This window comes from Sturnira hondurensis, unplaced genomic scaffold, assembly GCF_014824575.4.
Source record: "Sturnira hondurensis isolate 20B ecotype Veracruz unplaced genomic scaffold, ASM1482457v3 Scaffold0002638, whole genome shotgun sequence".
NCBI classification, from domain to species: Eukaryota; Metazoa; Chordata; class Mammalia; order Chiroptera; family Phyllostomidae; genus Sturnira; species Sturnira hondurensis.
In genome coordinates this window covers 10227269-10240123 of record NW_028075269.1, presented here as the reverse complement: position 1 = coordinate 10240123, position 12855 = coordinate 10227269, and the positions used below count along the sequence as shown (strand labels likewise).

Here is a 12855-nt window from a genome sequence, read left to right as displayed (position 1 = left end):
CCATAATAATAATGTGAATACCAGAACAAATTGGTTTGTGGATTTAGATAGTGCAACATATGTAATTTACTTTCTGATTTTGGGGTATTCATGATTCCTTTCTTATACAGAACAACATATTGGTATTGGAATAAGGTAAGTCTGTTTTGGATGCTACATGGATCCCATTCTACCTAACTGATAGAAAACAAATACTTGTTTTTGCATAGGTATATATCCAGTATATGAAATTTGCAAGAAGGGCAGAAGGTATCAAATCTGGAAGAATGATATTTAAAAAAGCAAGAGAAGATACCAGGACCCGCCATCATGTCTATGTAACTGCAGCGCTCATGGAGTATTACTGTAGTAAGGTAAGAGCTGCGCTAGAATAGAAAATAATTTCCTTCATTTGAGATACATTAAAAGAAAGGTATTCCTAGTTTGTGTCATTAGGGTTGGTTTTTTTTTAAGATTTTATTTATTTATCTTTAGAGAGGAAGGGAAGGAGAGAGGGAGAGAAACATCAATGTATGGTTGCCTCTCATGAGTTCCCTGCTGGGAACTGGCCTGCAACCCAGGCATGTGCCCTGACTGGGAATCGAACCGAGATCCTCTGGTTCGCAGGACCGTGCTCAATCCACTGAGCTACACCAGCCAGGGCTCTGTCGTTAAGTTTTAATTGCTCATGTCAAAAAGGAAGTCTAAGTGTTAATCTGTATACAATTGCATGGAGCATTAATTCAAACCCCCACTGACTGCAAATTTCTGCCTTATTAAACTGCATATTTCTGAATCTAAACCCCCTTGAGTGGTTTCTACCTCAGCAATTTTTACTTAATATGGTTTTAATTTTCATGTTAATTCTTATTATACCTTGTCATGTTTAGATATTATTGTTTAAATATCCTTTTGAGTATCTTGTCTGTTGTCTTATGGAAATAAATACTTTCCTCTCTTTACTTCTAGGACAAATCTGTTGCCTTTAAAATTTTTGAGCTCGGGCTAAAGAAGTATGGAGACATTCCAGAATATGTTCTGGCCTATATTGACTATCTTTCTCACCTCAATGGTAAGTAGACTCTAGGTCTGGAATGATTACTTAATTTTAAGCCATCAGTGTCATTCTCTGAAATTATGTTGCTGTATCTTTTCCTTTATGAATGTGTTATAATTAGGTCCTCACACCAGAATTAGGTACTTGATAGGCACTCAAGAAATATTTGTGCCCTGTTAACCACAATTTTATATTCATTGGGAAATAGTAGGTGCCTTTGACTCTGCATAAAGAATGGTCTTTGTTGCATCATCAGAAAGTCCCAATAGTAGGATAAAGCCACAAATTTAGAGTTAGGAGGCACAGAGTTGCTGATGGTCATCTCTGATGACTCTGGGCAGATCATCTCGTGTGACCAGTCTGGGGTTGAGGATGATAGGACAGACAAAGCAAACAAACAAAAACTCTAGCCACCAAAACTCAAAGGTGCTCAAGTAGTAAAGTAAAATGCTTTGAGGCTACTGAGGAAGCGATTTCAAATAATAAACCTAATGTTTAGTTAATATCTTTAGTTTTATTTCCCTGTTCTAATAATAGTAGTAGTAATAATAATGGCCATCCTCTTTTGTGTTCCTACCTTATACCAGGCACTGAGCTAGGATCTCCTTACATACATGTATGTACCTCATTTAGTCCAGTTACCCACAGTCAAGGATGTGTCACTTTTTGACTAAAAATTATCTCATTAAAATTGATTTAAGAAAGCAACATACAATTATATGCTATATAAATGATTATATAACTAGATATCACAGGTATATATCAATGAAATGATCGTTTCAGAAAATATGTAGCATTTTATATACCTAAATAGAAGAAAAGAATAAAAGTTAAATATGATTTTGTATTTCAGCTTAGTGATTCTACACCCTGGAAGAGGACTTAACTCTTCAAAAGTGAGACAGTGGAGCATTTAATTAAAACTCTTTTCTCATATGAAATTAATCTTCATCAATTTAAATTTTTTTGCTTTTTTAGAATAGTTACTAGTATGTACAATATTTGCTGTTCTAAAATGGACACTGATATCTGATGTCAGCTTTTTTGTCTTTTAGATATTGCATCATTCATTCATCCATCCCCCTATCTGTCCATCATTTATTCAGAGCCCTCTGGTTACTAGGGTCTGAAAATATGCAGGTGAATAGGACCCCATTCCCCCCCTCAGAGCATTCTCATGGGGGAGTCAGATGTGTAAATATACCATCAGCTGATCCTTAACTGCAGCATGAGTTCTGGGGTTAGGTGTATAAACCTGTTTCAGATTTCTCACCTGCAGAACAGTCATAGTAAGAGTACCTTTCATAAGGTCATTGAGAGCATCATATGGGTTTGCAAGTGTTTGACTTACCTATGGATTATGGTAAGCATATTATATATAAATGTCAACTACTTTTGATAGAGTGGCAATGATGAAAAATATGCTAAATTCCATAATAGATCAAGGAATGAAATACTGAATACTTAGGAAGCACAGAGAGGAGAGTATAATGTAAGTTCTAAGTACTGAGCACTTGAAATGTGGCTAGGCCCAAATGAAATGTGGCACCTGGGCAAAATACAAGACTTCAAAGAATAGGTATGAGAAACAATGTAAATATCCTAATTTTTCAAATAGATTACATATTTAGTTGTTCCGAAGGTTGTGGGTTATTGTTAAGCTGATCAAATAGATTACATGTTGAAATGATAATAATTTAGATATATTCACTTAATTGAAATAGACTAAAGTTAATTTTACCTGCTTTTACTCTTTTAAATATGGCTAGCAGAAAATTTAAATTACATATTTGGCTTGTACCATATTTCTATTAGACAGTGCTATCTAGAAGGTGTCATAGAAAAGGGGACAAGAGATGACTAATAGTTCATTTGCCAGATAAAGATATAAGAAAATGCATTATTCTAGGCAGAGAATCATGTAAAAAGCAGTGAAAAGTTACATGGAATGGTAAAGAATGTGCCTTGACCAAAGCATGGAGCACAGCAAAAAGAATAAAATGCAAGATTTATATACCATTTTTTAAAGTACAGTATGTTAAGTTTAAGGTGAAAGCCATGATATGGTGTCATCTTCTTTGGTTGAATACATAACACTCAATACATACTATTTTTATCCAAAAATTTTTTATTTTTCAATATAAATTGAGTTTACATTCAATATTGTTTTGTATCAGTTTAAGTTACAACATAGTGGTTAGACAGTCACATACTTTCCAAAGTGATCCCCCTGATATTTCCAGTATGTAGTTATTACAATATTATTGATCATATTCCTGTGTTGTACTTTACATCTCTGGCATTCAGTACATTTTTTAATAGATAGATGTTCAATACATTTTAAACCTCTTGGTTTCACTTTGCATGTGGACATATAGTAAAACTGAGTAACTACCCTGAGGCAATAACAACCAGCTACTCTGCTGGATTTTTTTTTAATCCTCACCTGAGGATATGTTTCTTGATTTTAAAGAAAGAGGGAGATACATCAATGTGAGAGAAAGACATGATCAGTTGCCCCTCATACACTCCCTGACAACCCACAACCTAGGTATGTGCCCTGACTGGGAATTGAACCTGTAAACTTTTGGTGTACTGTACGATGCTTCAACCAACTGAACCACCTGGTCAGGGCTCTGCTGGATTTTTTTTTACAACTTTATTTAGGTATAATTTATGAACCATAAATGCACCCATTTAAAATACAGTATTTAGTAATATAATAAATATATAATTAGAGCTTAGCAAAAAGTATCATTTTCCTACTTCAAACTACAGAGGACCTCCCAAGACTTTTAAGTTTTAATCCGTTTCTAGTGACCATTCTTTTTTGTTTGTTTAGAATTTTTATAAGAGATTATTTGAGCCAGACTGATGACATATGCCTGGAAGAAAGATCTCAACTGCTCCTCTGGTGACCATTCTTAATTCATTTTCCATTTGCATATTTATTTACCCATCTAGATATTATTGTACCAATACAAGAATTTAAATTTAAGCCCTGCCTGGTGTAGCTCAGTGGATTGAGCTCAGGCCTACGAACCAGAGTATCGCAGTTCAATTCCCAGTCAGGGCACATGCCTGGGTTGCAGGCCAGTTCCCAGCAGGGGACTCACGAGAGGCAATCATACATTAATATTTCTCTCCCTCTCTCCTTCCCTTCCCCTCTAAAGATAAATAAATAAAATCTTTAAAAAAAAGAATTTAAACTTAAATATAGTGTCATCCTGGTGTTACAAAATAAGAAACTGAAGTGTATCTAAATTTGAGCTTGCCATCCTTCACAATGTATTTAAAAATATCAATAGTTTTACACTTCTAATGCCAGGTGGATATATAATTTTCATTATTTTTAAAAGGCATATAGGGCCCTGGCTGGTTTAGCTCAGTGGATTGAGTCCTAGACTGCAGACCAAAGTGTCCCTGATTTGATTCCCAGTCAGGGCACATGCCTGGATTGCAGGCCAGGTCCCCAGTAGGGGGCGCTTGAGAGGCAACCACACACTGATGTGTCTCTCCCTCCCTTCTCCTCTCTTAAAATAAATATTTTTTTAAAAAGTGGGGTAAAAAAATAATAATAATAAATAAAAAAGGCAAAGAGGATGCCAGACTCAGATATCACAATGTTGTAGTTTTACGTTGCAACTGCAGTGTACTAAGAAGGATTGAAACTGCAGGTGAAAAGACCTGGCTTCTAGGTCTTGTCTTTTCTACCTCTGTTCCTCAGTAACAGCGAGCCAGACCTACTCACCTAGCTTTTTTGAACCTCAAGTTTCCTTATCTATAAAAATTGGGCATGATAACAGTTTCCTTTCTGCATAGGGTTTTTGTATTAGGCAAAATAATGCATGTGCACATATACTGTTGAATTGTAAACAAAACTGATTTAATATTTAAAAAACTCTTCTATTATCCCAGAGGACAATAATACCCGGGTTTTGTTTGAACGAGTTTTAACATCTGGAAGCCTTCCTCCTGAAAAGTCAGGGTAAGCCATTGTGAAAACTTGTTGGTCAAGTTCTAATGTGGCCTGTATACTTGAATTTTGATCTATGGAGTGAACGTTTGCTTGTTGAGTATAAGTTTCAGGAGAAATGCCCCTTCTCTCTTGAAGCTTAACTTACAAATGCCTGCCTGCAATATTTTCATGCCTGTTTAAGATAATTATATTTTAGTTTTTGCATACTGATAAGAATCATTTTGAGAGATGCCTTAGCAGTTTATTATTGAGTATTTTAATATATCTTCTAGTTTACTGTATCTCTAGAAATTTATGTGAAGAGATTAGAAGTGTTCTGAAATTTTTATCTCCCTTGAGAGCACAGATTCGAGTCTCAGAATTAATCTGGGCTGTTAGAATAGTGGCAAGGGCCCTGGCTGGTGTAGCCCAGTGGATTGAGCGTGGGCTGCGAACCAAGTGGTCACCGGTTCGATTCCCAGTCAGGGCACATTCCTGGGTTGCAGGCCAGATCCCCAGTGGGGGCCACGTGAAAGGCAACCACACATTGATGTTTCTCTCCCTTTTTCCTTCCTTTCTTCTGTCTAAAAATAAATAAATAAAATCTTAAAAAAACAAGAATAGTGGCAAGGCATAAACTGATTTCCAGTGATCCATATTAAAGGGAAAAATAGAGAACTTTAATATTTTCATTCATACATTGAATGAAGAATGAACTCTACATTATATGTAATGCTACTCAACGAAAATGGTGGAGCCACATTATTCTGGAGAAACCGAGTATCTATCCAGGTTCCTTTTTCTATTCTTCCACCTAGAATTTACCTTTTCCAAGGTAAATTATCCCTGTGGTCTTATTGACCACGAAGGATAGGGATACATGCTAAATAAGTAAAAACTCACAAAAGGGCTTAAACACAGAAGTATTGAGGGTGAAATATTATGTCTATAATTTACTTTAAATACTTAAGCAAAAACAAAACTATGACAAAATATTAATGATTAAATCTAAGTAATGATATATTTGTTACACTTTTTCTGTAGTTCAGAAATCTTTATAATGAAAAGGAGACATACTTTTTAAAATGGAGAGGGGGGACTTAAGACTTTTTTGTAAATGGACTCCCTGTCTCAAACCCAGAATAATTATAATGAAGTATTGATTATTTTCTTACAGAGAAATTTGGGCCCGATTTCTAGCTTTTGAAAGTAATATTGGTGATCTAGCTAGTATACTCAAAGTGGAGAAAAGACGGTTTACAGCATTCAAAGAAGAGTATGAAGGAAAAGAAACAGCTTTACTGGTAGACAGATACAAGTTCATGGATTTATATCCTTGCTCTGCAAGTGAACTAAAAGCACTTGGTTATAAGGTATGTTCTTAGGATCAATATGTGTGTAGTGTCCTGACTTTTCCGATGTCTTAGAATATCTCATGGATAAACTTTACCCTACATTCTGAAGTACAAATTAATCTAGTTTTAGGATAGATTTGCCCAGTTGTTTGGAACGTCATCCCATAGATAGAAAGGTTGTGGGTTCAATACCCAGTCAGGGCACATACTCCGGTTGCATGGTGCATTCCCTGCTTGGGACACCTACAGGGGGCAGTCAATTAATGTTTCTCTCTCACATGGATGTTTCTGTCACTCCTCCCCCACCCCCATCCCCTCTCTCTAAAAGTAATGAGTGTTCTTGGGTGAGGATAAAAAAAGAAAAAAGAGTTCAGGGATTTTCCTTGGGTTTATGAAACACTGAGTATCAAAAGTACTGAACAGAATATTAAAATGAGATTTAACAGATGCTTTCATTCTGTCCCTGAAATTGTCAATGCCTCTGTGTCTGGTGGGCAGATGGAGGTGTTGGGAGGGAAGCAAAGCAAAGGAAATCTCAGTGTCATCTTAGGTATTACGTTTTTTTCTAATAGTTCTTAAAACTGATGACTGTCCCTGGTGACCAGTGTGGCTCACTTGGTTGGGCACTGTCCCACAAACTGAAAGGCTGCTTCTTTAATTCCTTGTCAGAGCACATGCCTGGGTGTGGGTTTGGTCTCCCGCTGGGGCACGTGTGAGAGGTCATCAGTTGGTGTTTCTCTCCCTCTCTCTCTTCCCCTCTCTTTAATTAATAAACGAATAAAATCTTTTTTAAAAAACTGATGAATGTATTTTGACAGGAGATCTTACCAAATGTAGTTCCTGTTGTATTATTTGTAGGTATAATTAAGCAGTATTACAGCTTGGTAAATTAGTAAGTTTCTTTGAGGAATCTGTATCTTTAAAACAGTGCTTCTTCATTGGGGCCCTGAGGAAATTAGCTTATCTAAGAATGGAACTCCTCTGTGTAGATCACTTCGTCATACAAAAACAAATCTGGCTCCCTGAACCTGTTTGGACCAGGGGGAAGAATTAGTGTTTATGCAACCCTAGAAACAGCCCTTGCTGAGAAGAACCATTGTTCTATTATTTCTTGAGTTTTCTCAGTCATGTTCACAAAGACCAAGATGGAAATTCAAAGGGAAGAGTCCCGGATTGGTCCGTCTAATCTACCCAGCATTGTAATGGGTACTCCTGACCATCATTCTCCATTTCCTCACTGCCCTCTTGTGGCCTGGGTCTCACTGTTCTGCTGTCCAAGCCAGATTAAAATGTTTGAGAAAAAGCACCCATAATGAACCTTTAGACCTTTTTAATAATGGAAGCTTCAGTCCTGTGCCAGTCCCAGGTTCCTGTTCTGAACTCTAAGGGTTACAGCTCAGGGCCGAGCAGGTTCTGCTTCTTGTTTTTAACTCTTTCTTAGTGAAAAGCCAAAGACATTTTAGACTGTGTGGGTTTATTAGAAAAGGCTATTTCAACTTTGCCAAGATGAAAATGGAAATTAAGAAAGTTAATGAAAATAAAGAGCTATTTCCAAGTAGAACCACATCTTGAATATGAATTTTCCATCTTCTATTTCTTTCTACTCTTGTTTATTTTGGAAGGATTAATGTGCTGCTGTGTGTGTAGCATCAGAGAGGAGATTTCCAACAGGCCTAATTTAGATTTGCCACCAACTGCATTTTAGCAAATTTTGAGAAAGTGAAATGCTCTTACTATTTCAACAGTGGCAACATGAGTTCTTGGGTTCTGGACAGGCAGACTGACAGGTTGCCTGTAGCAGAGCATCTTCTCTGGGGTAGGGTCTCAGCAGGTGGATGTACTGCGCCCTTTGGAGAGTTGTTCTCAGGCCTGTGCAAGTGATTTATGTTAGCTCTACTTCTTGGCTGTATGACCTTGGACATAGCAGAGCCTCTGTGAGCTTCACTCCCTTCTCTAAAATGGAGATGTTACATACAGTTTGCCTCATCAAAGAAGGAATGGCTAAAATTGTCTGACAAATAGAGGTTGCTCAGTAAGTGTTCCTTCTTCCCATAATTGTGTGTTGGGGATAATTTTTTATTTAATTAGCAAATCTTATTAACTAGTATAATCAATAAGACAAACTATTTTAGCTTTATGAAGCAGAACCTCACCTAATCTAGTTTCCTCACTTAAACTGATAGACATTGTTCAATCCCAGTGGAAGGGAAGTGTCAGGAAAATATTTTAAATGATAGATTTTCTTCCAAATTACTCCACTCTACTTGGTGCCCAGTTGTTATGCATTTACCCACAAAAGCTTGTACCTGACAGAAGTCTCACCTGCCAACACTGTGTCTAAATGATTGTTAACTGGGGTTGGATAAAGTTACAAAACACCAAATTTTTGGAGCCTCTTAGCTTTCTTTGTTGAGTGTTTAACAATCTTTACCATCAAGTTCTTGCGTATTCCTCTCCATTCTCTTTCTGTGGTTTTTACCCAATTATTCAGTGTATCCTCAAGATTGTAGAACTGCACAATTATACTCTGTAAGTCCCTTTTTCAGGTTTAGGATTCTTCTGTTCTGCATTTTCAGGATGTCTCCCGTGCTAAACTAGCAGCTATAATTCCAGACCCAGTTGTAGCTCCTTCTATAGTACCTGTTCTGAAAGATGAAGTGGATAGAAAACCAGAGTACCCTAAACCAGACACTCAGCAGATGATTCCATTTCAGCCACGACATTTAGCACGTAAGCCATGACTTCAGATCCAGTACTGATTTCAATCCAGAGGTGTGGGGGGCAAGTAATGTCACCTTTCCATTGTAGGTGGTTTATTAGACAAGGGTCACTGAGACAGTGACTGGACTGTAATCTTTCAACCATGTTAAAAATATCTTAAAGAAAAAACAAAAAACTCGGCGGCTCAGATTCCAGTAACCCTTCTTGGCAGTGAAACTTAGACAGTTTTCAGAAATGCTGCTACGTACAGATGACCTGTGCAGCTGGAAACTTACTTCAGTGACGTTATTTGCTATTATTTATGCTTACTAATGGGCACTAGGCCCTCTAGGTCCTATTTGAACCAGGCCCTTCCTTATGATCAAATATGTTGTTGAGTAATTGAGTTTAAACAGGATTGCTGAACAAATGACTTGTGAGGCTTAGAAAGGGTGTTTGACCAAAGTGGACTTCAGTGTAGACCTGGGTTGTCTTATGCAAAGTCACTGGTTTCCTCTTCTGCCTCCCAGTGGCCCTGGGGTTGGGACGGCTCTCACAGGCTAATCCTGTTGAGTTTGGCAAAATGTGTAAACACTAAACACAACTGAAAATGTCCAGAACAAAGCAACATAGACATAGAACATCTTTCTGTGCAAGTGATTTATGTTAGCTCTTAAATGTACAGAAAGTCTTCCAACCCACCTGATCCCCGCTGTTCTCTCCCGTACAGCTCCAGGCTTACACCCAGTTCCTGGTGGAGTATTCCCAGTACCCCCGGCAGCTGTTGTCTTAATGAAACTTCTCCCTCCTCCCATCTGTTTCCAGGTTAGTTCATAATTTTCATGATAGATACTTGCTCTGTGAGTTATAGTACCTGTGTGCTTTTTTCTTTGTATCACGGGAAATACAAAGTAGTGCTATTTTAACTTGTCAGGTTATTGGGGATTAAAATTTATCAGTTTCACTAATCAGAAATGCAAATTAAAAGTGTAATGAAATATCACCTCACATTTGTCAGAATGTCTATTATTAATAAATCAACAAACAACAAATGTTGGTGAGAATGTGGAGAAAAGGGAACCCTCGTGCGCTGCTGGTGGGAACACAAGTTGGTACAGCCACTGCGGAAAACAGTGTGGCGATTCCTCAAAAAATTAGAAGTAGAATTACCATGTGGTCCAGCAATCCTGCTTCTGGATACTTACCCATAGAAATTCAAACACTAATTCAAAAAGATACATGCACCCTTATGTTCACTGCAGCGTTACTGACAATATCCAAGATACGGAAGCAACCTGGGTGTCCATTAGTAGACAACTGGATAAAGGAGATGTCGTACATACATACACTAGAATATCACTCGGCCATAAAAGAATGAAATCTTACCATTTGTAATAACATGGATGCACCTACAGATATTACGCTAAGTGAAATAAATCAGAGGAAGTCAAATACCATATGATTTCCCTTATATATGGAATCTAAAAAAAAAACAAAATAAATGAACAAACAAACTCATAGATACAGTGAACAAATGATTGCCAAATGGGAGGGGAGTTGGGGGACTGGGTGAAAAAGACAAAGGGGTTAAAAAGTATAAATTGGCACTTACAAAGTAGTTGTGTGGCATGTAAAATACAGCATATTTAATCATAAGGGAATATAGTGAATCATATTTTAACTATATATGGCACTAGATAGGTACTAGACTTATTAGGGTGAGGTGATCACCTCATGGGTTATGTCTAATCACTGTGCTGTACATGTGAAACTAGTATGTGGCATGTCAGCTATGCCCTGGCCAGATAGCTCGATTGGTTAGAGCATCACCTCGATACAGTATTGCAGGTCTGATGAATGTATAAATAAGTGGAATAGCAAATCGATGTTTCTCTCTGTCCCGCTCTAAAAATAAAAAAATTTTTAAAAATTAAATAAAGAATGTCAACTGTAATTGAAGTTTTTTCTTAATTTTAATAAAACATTTAAATAAAATTTATATCAAAATAGGGTCCTTTTGTACAAGTGGATGAACTGATGGAAATTTTCCGAAGATGCAAGATACCAAATAGTAAGTGATGGAAGCTCCTCTTCTTAGAGTAGATTCTCATTGCCGTCTCCTATTTGCCACTAAAGTTTCTGAAACCAGCCGGCCCTCTTGTAGAAGTGCAAAGAAATTAGCGGTGATCCAGGCCTTCCTGGGCACAGAGACTTCTTTGTATTCTAATTTCACTAAGGAAAATGTGATAAAAGTTTATCTTTTCAATTCATGTGAACATGCACTATTATATTAGACTTGGCTTATGAAAACAATTTTATTGATTTCATAGCAGTGTTTGTCTTTTCCTTTAATTACTAAGTGTCAGTAGTAACTATCCCATGCTTTGCTAACAGTAGGCTATGAAATGAACTATTAAGTATCCAAAGTAGGCATACGTATTGTTTCATAGCAGTGTAATTTTCAGCATCTTCCAAAAGTCTGTTTTGTTTTGTTTTGGTAGCTGTTGAGGAAGCTGTGAGAATCATTACTGGCGGAGCCCCAGAGCTGGCCGTGGAAGGCAATGGCCCGGTGGAAAGCAATGCGGTGCTCACCAAGGCCGTCAAAAGGCCCAATGAGGATTCAGATGAAGATGAGGAAAAGGGGGCTGTGGTCCCTCCCGTTCATGACATTTATAGAGCCCGGCAGCAGAAGCGAATTCGGTGAAACGGGCTCAAGACCTGCCTCTGAAAGAAAACTGTTACCCAGGATTCCCTTTTGCCTCTTAAGTCATATGTTTAAAAGAGACAATGCTTTGTTACAAAGTTCTTGGAAACAAAGTTGTATTGTCATTGGTGCCTCTATCATATGGGTCTTGAGAAAGAAAATAAACCAACCTGTGTGAATTTTAGAATGTGGAACTTACGCTCTGAGCAAAATCAGGTTTTCAGAAACGTGAGAACAGTACAAAACGGCAGCACTGCATTCTGTTCCCTCTCAAGGGTGTCTTGTGTGTGCCGCTTGAAGACTTGTGAGTTTTCAACAGTTTTATTTTAAAAACTGTATGGCTTATGATTGTAAAGCATTTTATCACATTTTTCTGAAAACAGTTGTTCTCAGTCTGCTTATGTAGAGTCCTGCCTTATTGTTTGTTTTTTATTTATGGCAGAATGTATGGAATCTGTTTTGTAGTTTAAAATTTTAAAACAATCCTTTAAAAAATAAAAGGATCTCAAAAATGTCTTGCCTCCTTCTGCTACTTTCATTCAGAATTTACTTAAAATAGCTAACTTATTTTATGTTATTCAACCAATGCAGTTTACAAATAAATGTCAGCCCTAGCTGGGTAGCTCGGTTGGTTAATGTGTCATCCTGATACGCCACAGCTGTGGGTTCCATCCCTGGTCAGGGTACATACAAGAATCAATCAATGGTACCTGAATAAGTGGAACAACACATTGATCCATCTCTCTTTCCCTCCCCCCTCTCTCCCTTCCTCCCCTCTCTCTCCCTCTCTTGTTCTAACATAGCTATTTCGGAAGGTGCTCAGTATTCCAAAACATGTTTTTCATAGATTGCATTGAAGAAAACTACAGCAAATTAACCAAATTTAATTACAGGGCATAAAAACTTATCATGCAAATAAGTCCAAAGCATTAGGTTTTGCCCTTTGTTAGTTATATTTCCTCCTCTTGACTCATTTCTAGAAAATCTATACAGAAGATTAGTTGAGACTAAGGGTTGTGATTCAGCATAAAAGCAAAAAAATCAGGAAAAAATGAGAAAAGCATGGCTATAATGAAACTCTTACCTATTGGGTACACAATTT

The 12855-nt window shown here is 37.3% G+C and overlaps 1 protein-coding gene across 1 annotated transcript in view; it reads left to right on the top strand.

The window, feature by feature from the left end:
- The window catches only part of CSTF3 (cleavage stimulation factor subunit 3), a 75367-nt gene extending 63416 nt beyond the window's left edge, over positions 1–11951 (top strand). Inside the window, exons 14-21 of the mRNA XM_037040472.1 lie at positions 210–353; positions 949–1051; positions 4955–5024; positions 6172–6367; positions 8926–9079; positions 9780–9874; positions 11060–11120; positions 11551–11951. Of these exons, the coding sequence (XP_036896367.1) occupies positions 210–353; positions 949–1051; positions 4955–5024; positions 6172–6367; positions 8926–9079; positions 9780–9874; positions 11060–11120; positions 11551–11753 (1026 nt within the window). The 3' untranslated portion in view covers positions 11754–11951. The remainder of the gene's footprint in view (positions 1–209; positions 354–948; positions 1052–4954; positions 5025–6171; positions 6368–8925; positions 9080–9779; positions 9875–11059; positions 11121–11550) is intronic.
- Positions 11952–12855: the final 904 nt, after the last annotated feature.